This window comes from Bufo gargarizans, chromosome 6 (assembly GCF_014858855.1).
Source record: "Bufo gargarizans isolate SCDJY-AF-19 chromosome 6, ASM1485885v1, whole genome shotgun sequence".
Lineage (NCBI taxonomy): Eukaryota > Metazoa > Chordata > Amphibia > Anura > Bufonidae > Bufo > Bufo gargarizans.
In genome coordinates, this window is record NC_058085.1 from 166,201,299 (window position 1) to 166,219,005 (window position 17,707).

Here is a 17,707-nt window from a genome sequence, read left to right on the forward strand (position 1 = left end):
TAGTTTCACACTAGCACTAAAATGCTCCAGAAGAGGAATAGCCTGCCGGAGTTCCCCGCTGGAGCCTATTGACTATAATGGGGCCCAGCTTGTTTCCCGCATATGTGCCAGGATTCGGCAGGACAAAAACCTGCTTGCAATGGATCCTGTCGGTTCTGCAGCATAAACTCCAGCAGAGGAACAGCCTGTCAGAACATTTTAGCGCTAGTGTGACACTAGCCCTATGGACAAACATATCATCAAATGATTTCACAAAAAGAATACTGACTAGTCTTGTAAGTTTCATATCATGCATTCCCAGGGGTCCTGAAACAAGAACCAAGTAAATGTCTGGAGCCGAGTTACTGTGTGTGTTTCAGACACTTTTTGCAACATTTTTTAAAAGTGTCTAAAAAGCTGGCCTGGCTAAGTGGATTCAAAAGCTCCACAATTATTAACTGAAGTGTGACAACTTTTTCTGGTGCAAGATACTGGTTTGCAGTAAGCCACCACGTGAGAAATATGACAATGTTCTGCCTTTCCGGTCTAGTTTTAGCCTGTGCCTGTAGCTGTTTGCCCATCTCCATAGCAAAGTATTCCATAGTTGTAGCTAAGTCTTCCTTTACCCATGGCAAATATTAATTTTGCTGATCAAGCCTGGTGGGGTTTGTTGACACCCGGCATATGTGGCACATGATTTGACAACCCTCTCGCCCAAGCTGTGCTCCCGACTTATCCATTATATCCTCTTGGCCCACTTTTTACAGTGTATCGTTCTTTTATTAGATCCCATAACATTAGATGGGAGATACACTTTTTGGTAGTTTGGTGTCCGATGCATGGTGGTACCTCAAGCTGATTCTAAGACATAAAATAATGATATCAATATATGACCACATTAACATTTTCTCACCTCTTCCAGATTAGTATGCAGCTGGAATATCTGTCCTTCTCCTTCCACCTGCCTCACACAAATTTTGCATGTTAGCTCAGTGGAGGCCAAACTGTACCTTTCCAAAGTGAATGTACAATGCAACGACCGCTGACTTCCACTCCAGATGTGATAAAAAGGTATTTCCTAAAATAAGATAAAAGCATTTTTACCTGCACTTTATTTAAGAACCTATTAGTCATTCAGTATAACAAATGTGTAGTAAATTCATGATAAGTGAGTGTTGCATGCAGCTGCAGTCAACAGCATGCATTTCTCTAGAAATCTAGTTTATATTGGGTCTTATGGGAATTATCTTGTAAGACTGCAAGAGCTGCCATACAGTAGCAGTTTTGGGCAACTACAGCATAAACATATACATGCACTAACCTGAAATTTTGCTAGTAATTTGCTTTTCCACAGTGAGTGAGGAATATCATGAATAGATAAACGCAGGTTGTGGTAACTGTCTTTGAACATCAGTGGCTTTGGTTCTTCTACTAGATATCCTCCTAAGGTTTTCTCCAGCTCTAGAACTTCCTAGATGTTAAAGAGATTAAATATCACTATAAATTCGACATATTGTACATTACACTATGAACGGTATGAAAAAAATTAAATAAAAATTAATGTATGATGGTAGAAACCAACAAACTTTTATATCTTCTCTTTTTATTAAAAGATTATTATAAAAAAAAATTGGAAGGTTGAATCGCTTCTACAGCCACTGGCACCCCTCTACAACATTTTATGCTGTGTTGCTCACACCCATTGGTTTTGTTATTTTTGATTCCTAATTTTTTATGTATTTTTCTGTGTACAGAAACAAAATTGATACAGGAGACTTGAATCCTTTGGTGAGAAATGGCCTCACATAATTTAGAAAAAAGTGTTTACCTTATTTGTTGCCTGATGGCTGAGAATAAAACATGCATCGAAGGACATCCTTCTCTGATATTTCCCTGTGATCTGGCAGTGATCTCCATTATTTTCAGTGTACTTTAAGGGGTTTTCCCATCTTAAGCTGGCCATACACATTGGATGTATATGATCCAACCACCTAATGTGTAAGGAGGCCGCTCTCTGGATGTACATCAGCTGACCACCTAACGTATTTGGGGCCTCTCTCCCGCAGATGTCAAGGGTGATAAAGACTGGGCAAGTTGAATTTTAAATGGCCGATTATTTTGTTCTCAGGTAAAGCGCTACAAGAGGTGTCAGGCACCAGCATCTTACCCCTTTCTCTCTCCTATTCATTGACGTCCAGAAAGCATGTGTATGAGGTCATTGGCCAACAGCTATTTTATTTGTATGGCCAGCCTTAGACATATATGTCTGATAGATGTGGTCCCACATCAGAGACTCGCATATAAATTTAGAATGGTGTCCCCCAACTTGCTGTCAATAGACAAGTCTCATGTATGCTGCTCTCTTCAGTCATTTCTTTGAGAGTTCTGAAAAAAACCTAGCACCTAGCCTGTATATGATATTAATGTTTAAGATGGGGAAACCCCTCTAATATGCACCATAAAAAATATCTTATTTACATGTTGTCTTCTTTCCTTTGCTGGTTATAAAATTAGGAATAGTGCTGGGCAGATGAATGGCAGAGTCAACCAAAGAGGACTTCTAGAGGATTTCATTTGATGGCCCCCTTTAGAACAGATCATCAATGTATGGTCACAGAATATCTGAATCCCACCAATTAGCAGAACTAATGGGCAGCAGTCTACATTAAGGTGTTGCTGTGCCTGGTGCTGAAGCTCTGCCTATTTAAGTAAACAAGTAGTTTCTTACCCCATTACTTTAGAAGATTGAGTGGTACACTCTACAATATCTAAATATGGGGACAGCATTATTACAGGGCACATGTAAAGAGAAAGGTTATGCTTAGATTTAGTTTTTGAACTGAAAAATATATAAAAGGGATTATCCACCTTTAAAGAAGGCCTACAAGTTCCCCCACTGTGTATGTTTTAGTGCACACTAGTACGTCTCATGAAATATCAAATAAGGGAAAACTTTTTTTTACAATTGTGTTGTGTCATTCCTTCTTTAATTCTCCTAAAACAATTATGACATCATTGACAACTGGGCATTCCATTTCACTTGTCAAAGTGTGCCCCTACACAGACTGACACTGTTGGCACAGATTGGACAGTGTTAGACTCAAAATATCCCCTAATGGTAACACCTAGTGGCCAATTTATTCAGAATCGCAGAGGAAAGGAGCGCAAAGTTCTTGAAAAAAATGCTCCAGATTTGTTATTTCATGGGGAACACAAGCATTTACTGAAACAAGACAGCTATCAGGTCTCCTTCAAGGCAACATTTTAATTTGCTGCCCTCTGTGTCTATGACTTGAGAGCAGAGAGTGAAATGTTATTTCTAATTAAGTCATCAAGGTAAATCAATCCTCCAAATGAAAATAAAGGACAATCAGAATAATTAAATATAACTTTCTCAACAAATATTCATTGGAAAGATCATTTAAAAAAAATATATATTTCCTAAAACAGGAATTACAGAATATCATTAATCATGATCTTAATTAGGAACCCTTAGAAGTGGCGAGCTCTACAGAGACGTCCTAGAATATTTAAAGAACAGGAGCTTGAAACCGCGAGGCGGCTTTTACTTATTTATTCAAGTAATCTCTTCGTTAGTTTGTTTGCTTAAATTATCTGTCAAGATAATTAGGTCATTAGAAAGAAATTCACTCACTTGTATGCAAAACTTGAAAAGTAGTAAAAATAATTACTTTTTTGCCCTTTAAACACGAAGGAGGGTAGCGGAGAACATTTATTACTAAAAAGCTACAAGGTTAGACATCTATATGTTGCCTTAATGTCAGTCATTTCAGTATTTAAAATGGTAAAATAAGGAAGCGTTTGACAGTTTTAATCGTCATGCTCTTTTTACTACTGAAAAAAGTGTTTAAGCTGAGCATTTAGAAAAGGTCTGACAATTAACATCCCAGTATCAGCCCATTTCTGCGACTGATTTATGCAGTTAATAATGCATTTTTTTAAGTCACCCAAGTTTAATCCAACTGCTATAAAAACATAAATGGTTTACTTTATTAAAAAGCATTTCCACAGAGCTGGCTCTGAATTACGACAACTATTCGTTATCTCACTTACTCCACATCAAACCATCAATTTGCACTTTCTGCAGAAGTTACTGTAAATTTTGATAAATCTTTAAGATTTTCTTGTCTGATTATTTCATAATTTAAAGCTAACTGGACAATATATCATTAATCTTATTTTTTTTGTGTAATATAAATATTTTTTCTGACTTTCACCAGCAGGAAAAACTATGTTTAATCCATATGTAAATGAGGGCCCGCAAGTGCCCAGGGGTGCGTTCGGTGTGTAGGAGCCCAGGCTGCTCTGCCTTCTTGTTACATAACCTCCCCAGCCTGGGGCATGCCCGGCCCAACGGTGGCCATCACAGTGCGCATGCCCAGCGAAGCGGTGCACTGCTTGTGCGCGGGATATCGGCCAATCCTGTGGATGAAGCAAAGGACTTGCAGAGCGGGCCAAGGAAGAGGCTGGGGAGGAGTTATGTAACAAGAAGGCAGAGCAGCCTGGGCTCCTACACACTGAAAGCCGCCCCCGGGCACTTGCGAGCCCTCATTTAAATATGGATTAAACAGTTTTTCCTGCTGGTGAAAGAACAAAATTACAAAGGTACCATTTGAATCATGGATATGAATGCTAGAGAGCCCTTTAAAGTGGTTGTCCAGGACTACAAAACTATGGCTGCTTTATTTAAAAAACAGCAGTACTTGGGTTGTATCTAGAGATGAGCGAATCGATTTCAGAAGGTAGATGCAAAGTCGATTCGCTTAAAAATTTGTTTGTAATATTGTACTGAGATCCTACGCCGTACAGTATTAGAATGTATGGGCTCCGATGAATCAAAGTTATTTCTTCGCAAAGTCTTGCAAGACTTCATATAATAATGTCAGGAATGTATTATTACTGTAAAAAACCTTGGAACTACGTTACGTTACTTCAAAACTCATTTTCAGAAAGCTTACACAGTGAGTTTATTGATTTCAATCGGCCCTGTGTTGGCACTTTTGGAGAACTGAACTTTCTGACGGGTGGTCCACTAGTTACAGCTGATCACTGTGGATCTAAGGCAAGTTCACATTTCAGTTATTTGGTCAGTTATTGTGAGCCAACCTAAGCAGTGTTACACCCTATAACCTGAGCGACAGCTGTCACCCATAGGCGTCCATGTTAAAAAGCACCCATATAAGTGGTATATGTTTTTTACTTGATGACTCTGTATGGAATATCTCAGTCTGCTGCACTATTCCATACAGTATAAAACAAACTCTGACAAGAAACCACTAAAAGAAGAACACTGGCATAAAAGTGAATTTTCCTGGTACTACGGTAAATGGACCCAACATAGAAAAAAACCATACAAACCCTTTAGTATGTATTAAAGTATATTGAGATCACTGGGAATCATAATGGGTAGGTAGATTTAGAATAAGGCAACTCAACTTCAATCTACAACCAAAGGAAATGTCCATATGCAGATTCATCAAAGAATGACACCAAAAACCTCGAGTTACCTTTAATGCATCTGGGGTGTCTTCTAAGCAATAGACCTTGAGATTGTATTCAAGAGATGTGGAGAGAAGTGGTGCAAATATAGCCAACTGGAGCCTCTTTATTGCAGATCTGGAATAAGATTCTCCTACAAAGGCATATGTCCCCAACTGGTCAAGTAAGATGTGACAAGACTGGCTCTCAAGCTGGCAATAACATGGTGTGTTCAGTGTCTCTTCATTTAATGTTACAACCTCCTGGAAAGAGCAATAATAGGTTAATTATGTGTACACATACATACTCTTTTGATTTGGTTTAGCTAGTACACATATAAGTGTTACAAACCAAAAAAATCTCTTTCTATTGCTATTCTATATATTTCCACTAGAGGGAGCTATGTGATGCCACAACACAGAAACGAACCTGTTACATTGTTACTACTGATATATCGCACACAAGCTGTCTGTGTTAGTACACGTCTCAGTACACGTTTCCATCTAATTTTCCTATCTCACACACAGCAATTTTCATGAAGGAAATTTTTTTTTAATTAGTAAGTTTCACATACAGGCTTAAAAACACTACCGGTAAAGGGTTAAAACAAGCTGAATAAGGCGTTTCAGTAAATTCACAGCATGTAAAAGCTGGGGAAGTGATATCACAGAAATTTTATTAGGTGAGAAGTAAATCGAAGACGTCTGCATATCTCTGAGTCTATAGCAGGGGTCTCACATCCCTAGCACTTGTTGCAAAATCACAATTCCCAGCTGTAAGGTCACGTTGGAAGTTGTAGTTTTGTAACAGCTGGAGAACCACAGGTTTAATGGCCTCCATACGCATCCGACTATTATTGGCTGAACCTGACCAGCCAACAATCTAATGTGTATGGGAAGCTCCCAACTTTCCTCCAACAGATGTCATAGGAGTGAAGGATGGGGTTCCTTAAATTTTCCCACTTGGTCCTTTTGTTCTCCGAGGAGATAAGTCTCTGCTAGAGTCGTCTGGCAGCGGCTTTCTCCTCTCTCACCATTGAAAACACATACACGTGTTGTATGTGTTTGGGGAACTCAGAAAAGAGAGCTGTTGACCGAACGAGCGCTTGACTGACAGCCATTGAAGGTGTATGGGCACCTTTCTCCAGCAGTGGTCAGCAGAGAGTCGAGGTCCATGACAGGCCAGTTAGCTGGTACAGCCACGCATCACTATACTATATAATGGTAGCCAGCTCACCCGACATATTAGGACAACTCACACAGGGCATCCACTTGTCCAAAAACTTGATCCAACTTGTAATAAAGAATCCACCACACATTGCCGTCTTGATCTTAGCTTATGAAGACCACAGTGTGCAGTGGAAACATGAAGGTGATAGGAATAAATTCTATCAGGAGGGATGTTTTAATATTGGATTTTTACTGTACTTCTGCACACACCAGAAAAAAATTAGAGCAGATTTCATCAAAAATTCCGCAGTGATTTTGACATGGATTTTGCTGCGGATTTCACACAAATCCACAAAAATAGAAGACATGCTGTGGATTTAGTTTCACGCAGATTTGTTTGATTGGTGCAGATGAAATTTGTTAAAATCTCATCCACTTTCCTGCCACTGTATCCACAAATCCACTTAGTGCGAAGATACCTGGATATATTCTACTATTGCTGAACAGGGTTAGAACCCCTGGGGAACATTCATGAGCAGCCATTTAGAGCAAGACACACAGATACAAGTGACAGGGATCGAGACACAATATAATGCAGGCGATGGGTGAAATGGCCTACTTTGTATGTCGGCGCTGTAGAAATGATACTTTCATACTATGGCCACAATTCTACAGATGTATTTACTGAGATAAGTACCGCCACCCCCCCTCCCCCAATCTTACAGTGCATGATGGGTGGTACAGAAGTCTTGTGCACGCGTCCTATGAATGAGAATATGACCCATGCGTGTGGAAACTGTACCGCCCAGCGGGCACTAGTGCCTCTAGTTCAGCAAAGGACACCTGGGGACATCATCTACTGGTACATTCCTACCTCCCAGTTTGCTTGGTGAGACTGGGTCTTCAGCTGCAGAATCCAATCTGAGGTGGCCGTTTCTGCACAGTGAGGGATGGTCAGAATGACGGGTCTACACAACAGAAGTCCAGTGGGTCCACAAGTCACGATAGGGCTTAAAATGGTCTGTGTCCCTTCTGAAGGTAAACTACAAATGAAGGAGAGTAATCAGACTTTTATGGTCACGCTCAGCATAATAATTATCTCACTCTGGAAATAACTGTAGCTGGAAACACAGACGAGAGCATGCATCATTGCCAAATTAATAGGGTTGGTTCTTTTTGACAAAAGTCATCAGGATGAAACTGCATATTTCTGCTGCAGTGACCACTACAGGGGAAAAGTAGTATTACATGTGGTCCTTGACATGAATGACCAGATGGCCAGAGCGAAAGCCCATGTTTGGGCATTATAGGTGGCATCTTAAAAAGGGGGTCCCCTCTATGATGTGCATATGCTAAATTCAAGCAATAAAGTACCATTTAACCGGTGGCACAGGCAGCCATATTGGGGTGGTTACACAAACAATGGATGTAATTAGATGCGTCACAGACTATGCATTAGTATTAAAGGGCATCTGTCAGCAGATTTGTACCTATGAAGCTGGCTGACCTGTTACATGTGCGCTTGGCAGCTGAAGGCATCTGTGTTGGTCCTATGTTCATATGTGTCCACATTGCTGAGAAAAATGATGTTTTAATATATGCAAATGAGCCTCTAGGAGCAACGGGGGCGTTACCATTACACCTAGAGGCGCTACTCTCTCTGTACTATTATTGATAGGGCCAGGTAGTGTAAAAGTCATAACACCTGCCCTGTCAATCATAGTGGAGAGAGTGCTGCAGAGAAAATGGAGCCTCTAGGTGTAATGGCAACACCCCCGTTGCTCCTACAAATCTGCTGACAGATACCCTTTAAATGTCATTACCTTTTTATTTTGTTCTAGGGGGAGATAAGTCACCAACAGAGGTAGTGGCTTGTTCCCCTTTCCCCACAGCAATTGGCTCAACCAAGCTGCATGTGTATGGGACATTTGTTAGGAACAGCTGTGGACTATTAAAATGTATAAATATGCCTGTTTTTATTTGCATCTCCCTTGTATCATCTATTCTTTTGACTTTATCCTGTGCTGTTCCGGTATTATTCCTGCTAGAAGATATGAATGAATTACTAGCATTTTGCAATGAAGGTCCAGATGGGTGTTACTAGTTGAGGGTGTGGTGCCAGTGTCAGACTGTGCAGGGGTACCCCCTTATCAACTAATAACACCCATGTGGACCTTCATTTCAAACTGCTAGCAATCCATTCATATAATAAAAGGAATGGCACAACATACTGTACATACAGTCCTAAGAATGGATATTAGTATATTGTATGGAGAATGCAAGAAGCTACTCAAACAGACATGTCAGGGGAGGGGAAAGGTCCTCTTTAAGGCGACTGTTAGACCACAATTATTGAGCAATGGCAGCACAAGGAGCTGTCATATGAATGAACTGAATACACTTACATGCAATTTTATGTAAAGCCAGAAACGACCCTCATAGAAGTCAATAGAAATTAGTGTCAGTGATGAGTAGGATATTATTTCCATTGATTTATAAGGGGAGAATTGCATTTAAAATATATAAAAAAGAAATAAAGTCCAAAATACTTACACTGTGTTTTCTCTCTTATTAATCATCAAATACATTTCATAGTATTTTCCCTGCGGAATAGCTCCATGAGGTATCAGCAAACTCACCCCTGTCAAACAAGACATGCCGTTATACAAAAAGACCCGTGAGGAGCAAGTAAATGAGATCACAAGACTGGCCCTCCATTATAAACACATTAACATCCATCTGGACGCTGCATGGTCATGCTGAAGCCACCATGTGCCAATCAAGTCCCAGACAATGTAAATTTTACTTATACCGCATTGAATTAGCGCTACAAAGCTTTGGTGGAGTCATAAAACCACATTAGAAGGACAGTACCACATCCATTGCTCTTATACAGTAAATAGCCCCCGACTAAAAATACACTTCGTCATTTTGCTACAACACTACGGGTTGGGAATGTGCTCGTATTAGGAGCGGTAATTGCACATTTTATTCAGCACAAGCTCTTTTCAATGCCAATTATGTTGAAGTATATATTATACCAATGCCAATGTGCTGACATTTCCACAGCTTTCAATGACATAAATGGTGCATACGTAAAAAACACAGAAAAAAATCTCAGATATGACTTAAATTAACTTGACAGGTGCCGGTTAAAAAACAATTTATTTTAAACAGGTGCTCTGCATGATATGCATACGAAATAAGGACTCTGACTATAAATTAAATTATTCACAAATTCTGCGACCTCCTGGGTTTTCAGACAAGTCAACACCTTAGGCTTTATTCACATCTATGTACCCGTTTTACGTCTGTAAAAAAGGTTGGTGTTTCATCAGTGAAGGGTCTGTTTTTGGTCATCGGTTGTCCACATGCACTGCTAGGGGATGTCCAGAGAATGTCCTAGCAGTGATCACTGTAAACCACTGCATGGCATCTGTGTTCTGTCAGTGGTTTTCATAAACTCACAGGGGGAGATTTATCAAAACTGGTGTAAAGTAGAACTGGCTTAGTTGCCCATAGCAACCAATCAGATTCCACCTTTCAGTTTCCAAAAGAGTTCTGAAAAAAAGAAATGAGGAATCTGATTGGTTGCTATGGGCAACTAAGCCAGTTTTCCTTTACACCAGTTTGATAAATCTCCCTCATAGACTTTAATGTGCATGTTAAGTCCCCAGCATGGATCATATTAGTACATGCTTCAAGCTGTCTTTCCACTGACCCACGATCCATGGAGAATATGGACACAGCACATGTTCATCGTTCACTGATGTTTTCCGAGGCCTATCCTCAGGACAGGTCATCATTATCAGATTGGTGGTGGTCCTACAGCTGTCACCACCCCTGATCAGCCACTTGGTTTGGCCGCTAGCATCTCTACAGTGGACGGAAAGCTCTATCCACTGTGTTGTTTCTGATGCTGGCATACTACAGCTTAGCTCCCATTCACCTGCTGTAGTACCCCGATACTGTCACTACTGGACAGAACCCCATGCTTCTGGCTTCATTCACTGTACAGTTTCTTGTGCCAGTAGCTGCCTGAAATAGCTGGTGTGTGGGGGTACCGGTTGTCGGACCACCACAGATTTGTTACTGATGACTTATCCTGAGGATAGGTCATCAGTATCCAAGTCCTGGAAAACCCCTTTAACAAGCATTAAATGCACCATATAACCAAGGTGTATCAAGGTCAGTGTACTAGTGGTATAGGGTAAAATTGGCACACGGGGCAATAAGCATGGCTGAAAATATCAACTTACCTGTGTTTGGGAAAGTCAGTCTACCTCCAAGGCTCCCAAATGTCCCTGTCACGCTGTTACTAGAGTCACGTGGCAATGTCAGGAGATGCTGGCTACTTATAGTTTTATTCCTTGCATTAATGATGTTGGTATCTGATGGGTATGTCCCTATGGGTTTAGGACCAAGTAAGTCATCATGTATCCCAGGAGATGACCCGACTGGAGAAGAATTGAAGACTTTAATCTTTAGATTTGGTAGTGGATCTAACAATGGAGAGTTGGTCATAGGAATCTTATCCGCAGAGTCTTGTAAGGCGTACATATGCCCTCGATATATACCAGCATTGGCGGTTAAATCTGGCTGCATTGATGGGTGTAATAAATGGGAGTTGTCTGCAATGAAAAAGAATATGAGGTCAGAATTGTGACAATTCTCAGCGTGAATATATTTCATCTGCTGTTGTCTAGATCAGGGATGCCCAACCTGCGGCCCTCCAGCTGTTGCAAAACTACAACTCCCAGCATGCCCGGACAGCCTACACCTATCAGCTTACAGCATTGTCTGATGGGAGTTGTAGTTTTACAACAGCTGGAGGGCCGCAGGTTGAGCATCCCTGGTCTAGATGATCCTGAATAACTGGGGATCTTCAATGTTTGCTTATGTAAATTAGGAATGTTAGTTTTCAGGGTGACAATGATTGTTCAGATAAACATGGGAGAGATTATTTATCCTTCATTATAACAGTTATGGTTCCAAAGTTGTACATAAGTGTTGTATTAGACCTTAAGGAGGGCCTGTCACCTATTCTGATGTACCCGTTACAGTAAATTCTTGCATTTCCCATGTAATAATTCTGCAGGATCCACTCTTATACCGCTATGTTGTGCTATTCATCCGTCTAGAAGTTTATGAATTAATTGCGAAGAGTCTGCAATAAAGGTCCAACTGGGTGTTACAAGTTGGGGATGTGTCCCTGCACAGTCTGCACATGGCACCCCCCCCCCCCCCCCCAAACAGGAAACACCCAATTGAACCTGTAATGCAGTCTACTGACAATGCATTCATAAAATAATACAATAATAGCGCAGGACAGCACAACACAGTCATAAGAATAGATGATACCAAAGTGTTAATACATGGGGAATGTAAGTGTTGAACTCTGACCTAATGGCCAAAGACAAGCAGGTTGTATCCATGAAGTCTAGGCATGGCACTGGAGAGATATACAATACTATAGGGTACCCAAAGAAAACTTTTGAAAATAAAAATCAAAAGGTTTAAAAGTAACACCAAGAAAACACCAAGTAAACTCTTGCTGAAAATAATACTGAGATACCATCAGCCTCATGCTTACTTAGAACTATTCTGTATCCCGGCACCCCCCGCTGTTCAGCTGTTTGAAGAGTCCACAGCGCTTTTACAAGTGCTGCATTCTCTTAACTGTTTACCTGCTCACCATCGACACGGCAGCGGTGGAGCAGAGTAATTACAGCTCTTCTGTCCCGTTCACTTGAATGGGAAGGAGAGGTTGTAGTTACACTGTATCATGTTCAAGTGAATAGGACGGAGGAGCTCCTTTCTGAACAGATGTGGATGGTTGTATTATCTGAACGAATCCGTCCAATCCGCACAAAACGCGAGTGTGAAAGTAGCCTAACACTAAAAAGTTCATTGTTTACCATAAAAATGCGTATATTGCATAGAATTCATCCTAAATATCAATGTACAGTATAAAGGAATAATACCACATATATATATTATCTGTCTCAGAGAGGTTCAGACAGTAATTACAAAAACATACAGTCAGTAATTACAATTCCCTGAATAGAGTATTGCAGTTCTAGGCGTCATCTGTTTTGTTATTAAGACCATCTGCCAGCACCTCAGAATATGACAGTTAATGAGCATTCACAGTAGTGGATAAGTAATGGGGTCAAGCTTATCAGCCATACCGTGCCTAGAAGTCTTGAAGTTCACAGGATGAAAGCCTCCTGTAAGCGCAGCTGACGAATCTGTGATGCCAGTGTCAAAATCCCGGCAGTTGCGCCTGTACACAACTATCCCGACAGCCATGAGGATAACAATGACGATGAAAATGGCAACGACCAAGCCAGCATAGAGGGCCACATCTCCTGTGGAGTCCAACACTAGTGAAGGAAAAAAAGAAAATATCTCTAAGCAAACTTAACCTAAATTTATTACATGGGGTATAATGTGCGAAACTGAAAAAAAAATAAAAAATGTATAGGTTGTGTAAAGTCTTCTACAGCAGTCTTCAAGGGGTTCTCCTGGCTGTTACTAAAATCCCTCTGTCTTCTAACCTGTAGAAGCAAGATCATTTCAGCAGTACTTACCCCATCCATCTAGACGCTAATTCTGCCATCTCTGCTGTACTCACGTGCCCATTACATTATGCGGCTGAACAGGAAAACTCAGGAGCACATCTGGTTAGGACCTCAACAGAAGAACCCACAGCCAGTCCAGGAGGTCACGTGAGTTCAGCAGATATGGTGGTATTGGTGGCACGATGGAGGGGTAAGTACCGTAGAAACTATCTTGAATCCACAGATTAGAAGACAAACAGATCTAAAAGCCTGGGGAATCTCTTAAAATGTAACTGTGTTGGCTTAAAATAAACCAAATTTATAAACGGGCACATACCGTGACAAATTTGGCAAACTTGCGCTACATATGCTACTTAAAGATCAGCATTGTTAACTAGTTCCTGGATGGAGTACTTGTCTGTAAACTGTGATCCACCTAATAAGCTTTGTATTAGTCAAGCTTAGTTAGTTACGGTAAAAACCACATCAGTGCCGCTCTATGTGGCCCTACCCTACGTGGTCATTGCTAGGTAAAGCTTTTACATGGTTTCACCTAAAGCAAGTATAGAGAAATCTACATCATAATGGCCCAATAAAATACTAAACAGTTATAATTATGTTTAAAGGGGTTGTACAGGCTGTATATAGTGATGACCTACCCTCAGGATAGGTCATCAATTTCTGATCAGCAGGGATCCGACACTCGGCACCCCCGCCGATTAGCTCTTTGAAGAGGAGACTATGCTCCATGCGATCGCTGCTTTCTATTAATTTTACTGCCCATTGTTTCGAAAGCAGGGTAATTAAAATACTTGCTCCATCCACTTGAGTGGAGCAAGTACTTGTAATTACACTAGGCCGCCGCTGCATGGGAGACCACGTGCATTGTAATGAATAGGAAGCAGTGCTCACATGTGACGCCTCCTCTTCAAACAGCCGATCGGCAGGGGTGTGTCGGACCCCCACCGATCTGATATTGATGATCTATGCTGAGGGTAGGTCATCAATATATACAGCCTGCACAAACCCTTTAATAAATCACTTATCACTTTTCATTTTTAAAACTTGTTTACAGTCAATTAAACATACAGTTAGGAAATTAAGTCATAAAAAGGGGTAACATGTAAATATACCACGTAAATATAACAGCCCCGGCAAACAGCAGGTCTATAGAGTAAATAAAAAGGGATTGTCAAAGTGAGACAACTGTTAGCCGTACAGTATATTACATGTTTGCCCCTCTAAATATTTGGAAATTAATGATATTTCAACACAATCTGGTTATAATAAAAAGGCAAAAACAAACAACAAAAATCAGAAAAAAAACAGAAGACAAACATTCCTAGTCCAATGCTTACTGCCTTCCCGTCAAACGTTCACAAGAAACCATTGTCTTTTATACAATGTTTCAAGGACGATTGCTTCTTCAGTAGATTTTATCAGTATATAATCTGACTGAAGCCTTGTTTTCTTCAGTAAGACCGTGCTGAATAGTTCCTTCACTTAGTAGATAAAAATGGTGGCAAAGAGCTGTAATCTACTGGTGACGCAGGTGAAATTTGTTTTCTTACAAATATTTCTTGTACTACTTCCAAACCTTCCCTTCCTAGAGCAATGTATAATTGTTTTTAATAATTTATACAAGTTATTTAAATATTTTATGAAGTACTTTAATTAATTGTTCCTCCACAGACCCTGTTTATACAGCAATTATATATAATATTTGTAATAAACGATCTACGACTAGAAATACGAAGGCTACTTTACATCTTCCTGACAATGCAGTAACTAGTTTTATTCCCCCCACAAAAAGTTATTTGCCGATGTTGCCAAACTCAACATGCACACTGCACTTGTACTCATTAAACATTATAATGAAAGAGCTAAAGGGTCATGTGATTTAAAGGACACTCAGCACTTTAAAGTAGTAGAGATGGCTATTTTTGTTAGCTAATAACAATATCACTAAGGGCAATTTTACTATTAAAATGATTTATTAGAAAGTTCACAGAAGGGTTGTCCTCCCGTGACACCTTATCACCATTCCATAAGGGATGATGAAGGTTTGATTGCTGGAATCCCACCACAGAAATCTCCACTGATCAGAGGGCTCGAGTCCGCCATTTGAACGAAGCGACAGTCAAGCATGCGCACTGCTGCTGTCCTGGGGGACTTGATATGGTGGGACAACCCATTTAATCCCTTGAAAAGGCATTTAGTTTATAACAAGTTATCCCCTATATATAACTATCAGATTGGTGGGGGTCCTACGGCTGGAACCCCCATCAATAATTAGAACGGGGGCCCCGTACCCTGTGGAGTCCCCCTGAAATGGACAGAGCAGGTAGTTGAAAATGAGCACCATTCCATTCATTTCCATGGGAGCACCGGAATTAGACGAGTACCAATCTGATAGTTATCCCCTATGCGATATTAAGAGGTGTGTGGGGACTAATTTTTTGCGCGCAAACTGTAGTTTTTATAGGTACTATTTTGGGGTATGTAAAACTTTTTGATCACTTTTATTACAATTTTAATTTTTATTTTTGGGGGGAGCAACAAATTGGCAATTTTGTTTTACAAAGTTACAACGTTCACACAATTAATATTGTTGTATTTTAATAGTCTGGACATCTTCTGACGTTGCAGAAGCATTTTTTATTATTTATCTTCAGATGTAAAATTGGGAAAGGGGAGTGATATGAATTTTTAAGTCAATATCAGTTTTAATTTATTGATTTAAAGTCTGCTAACTCCTTGCAAGTGCTCTGGGTGGAGTGTGCATGCTGAGAGAGCTGCCATTGAACTGGAGCGCCCACTGGACTTTAAGCCCATATTTAGAAGCAGAATAAAATATAAATTATATTAAAACAACATCTCATTCTGCAAAGCATCTTCTGTTCTATCTGCAGGCAGCATGTCATAGAGTAGCATAATCAACTTACAGTAAGTGGCTCCCTTTAATGCTGCCTAATGTATGGTTTATGTGCCCGATGCACTATAGAGAATATTTATAAAAACTGGTGTAAAGAAAACCTGCCTCAGATCCCCATAACAACCATCCATATATATATTTATTTTAATTTTCCAAAGCAACTCTGAAAAATTAAAAAGGTGAAATCTGGTTGCTACTGGCAAATAAGTTTTCCTTTAAACCAGTTTTTGATAAGTCTTAGATGTGTTACTGCGAGGTGTTGCATTAAGATATGTTGCAGCAACTAAAAAAACTGGGTATTAACAAGAAAGTATTAAGTATAGGTGGCATTGTAACTTTTTAGTTAGCAGATGTGGCAGGTTCCATACCTGGTGTTTCAGAGCTGGTCACTAATGCTAAAGTCTAGAAAGTGAACTGAAAATCACACAGCTCATCATGATAGCCTGACATGTTATAGGGGACTGCTAGGCTAAGGATATGGGACTGCATCACAAGGCACCAGCTATAGTGGATGGCTTATTCTTCTACATCTTTTTGGGTTCTACCATAATGTTCTACAACTGATGACAGCTTCCACCGTGCATGTGGTTTTGTGATAGATAGACTAAGGACCTGCCTTCCGGATCCGGAAATCCGTATGCAAACGGATATCATTTGTTTCCGGATCCGTCTCACAAATGTATTGAAATACCGGCTCAGTCTCTCCGGTGTCATCTGGAAAAACTGAGCCGGTATTTATTTTTTTCACATTTTTAAAGGTCTGCGCATGCAAAGACTGGAAAACCAGATCAGTCAATGTGGCATTTTCCTGAACACTTGGTACCGGATCCGGCATTAATACATTTCAATGGAAATTAATGCTGGATCCGGCAATCAGGCAAGTGTTCTGGAATTTTGGCCGGAGAGAATACAGCAGAATGCTGTGGTATTTTCTCCGGCCAAATACCGCAAAAGGGACGGAACGGAAGACATCCTGATGCATACTGAACGGATTGCTTTCCATTCAGAATGCATTAGGACAAAAATAAGTGTTTTATTCCGGTATTGAGCCCCTATGACGGAACTCAATACCAGAAAACTTTAACGCTAGTGTGAAAGTAGCTTAATCCAACCAAAACAAACAGGGTGAACAAAAATGAAAATGATGAAATGAAACTTACAATGGCTTTTTGGCTCACCTAACACCCTCTTGTCTGTTAGGAACAAAAACCAAAATGAAATTAGTGTCCAAGGTAAAAGATGGAGCGTTCACAATGGAAGACAATGAGAAATGAGACAATTAGAGTAAAAATGCAAATGATGATGGAATGTAAAGCAAAACTTCCGGCAATCTGAAGTATAATGCTAAAATCCTATTAGCATGACAAAGAGGAATTATAAGATCTTAGTTGTCATTAAGAAACCATATAAAAGCCAGCCTTAATATCTTAATGCCCAGATAATAAGTCTGCTAGTATTGTGACTATAGGACTGAAATTTCACAACTAAAATAAAATTGTGGCCGTACACTTTCGATAGCTATCTGCTTGTTAGGCCAAAGCTCTTCCTCCCATTACTAGGCT

General features: G+C 40.1%; 1 protein-coding gene across 2 annotated transcripts in view; it reads right to left on the reverse strand.

The window, feature by feature from the left end:
• The window catches only part of UNC5B (unc-5 netrin receptor B), a 168,621-nt gene that overhangs the window by 12,543 nt on the left and 138,371 nt on the right, over positions 1-17,707 (reverse strand). Inside the window, exons 8-15 of one of the 2 annotated variants that reach the window (XM_044297509.1) lie at positions 17,306-17,338; positions 12,839-13,033; positions 10,907-11,278; positions 9,201-9,288; positions 7,522-7,690; positions 5,508-5,741; positions 1,301-1,450; positions 893-1,057 (exon numbers count right to left, since the gene is read on the reverse strand). In XM_044297509.1, coding sequence (XP_044153444.1) covers positions 893-1,057; positions 1,301-1,450; positions 5,508-5,741; positions 7,522-7,690; positions 9,201-9,288; positions 10,907-11,278; positions 12,839-13,033; positions 17,306-17,338 — 1,406 coding nt within the window. The remainder of the gene's footprint in view (positions 1-892; positions 1,058-1,300; positions 1,451-5,507; positions 5,742-7,521; positions 7,691-9,200; positions 9,289-10,906; positions 11,279-12,838; positions 13,034-17,305; positions 17,339-17,707) is intronic. The other variant, XM_044297510.1, reaches the window with a different exon arrangement.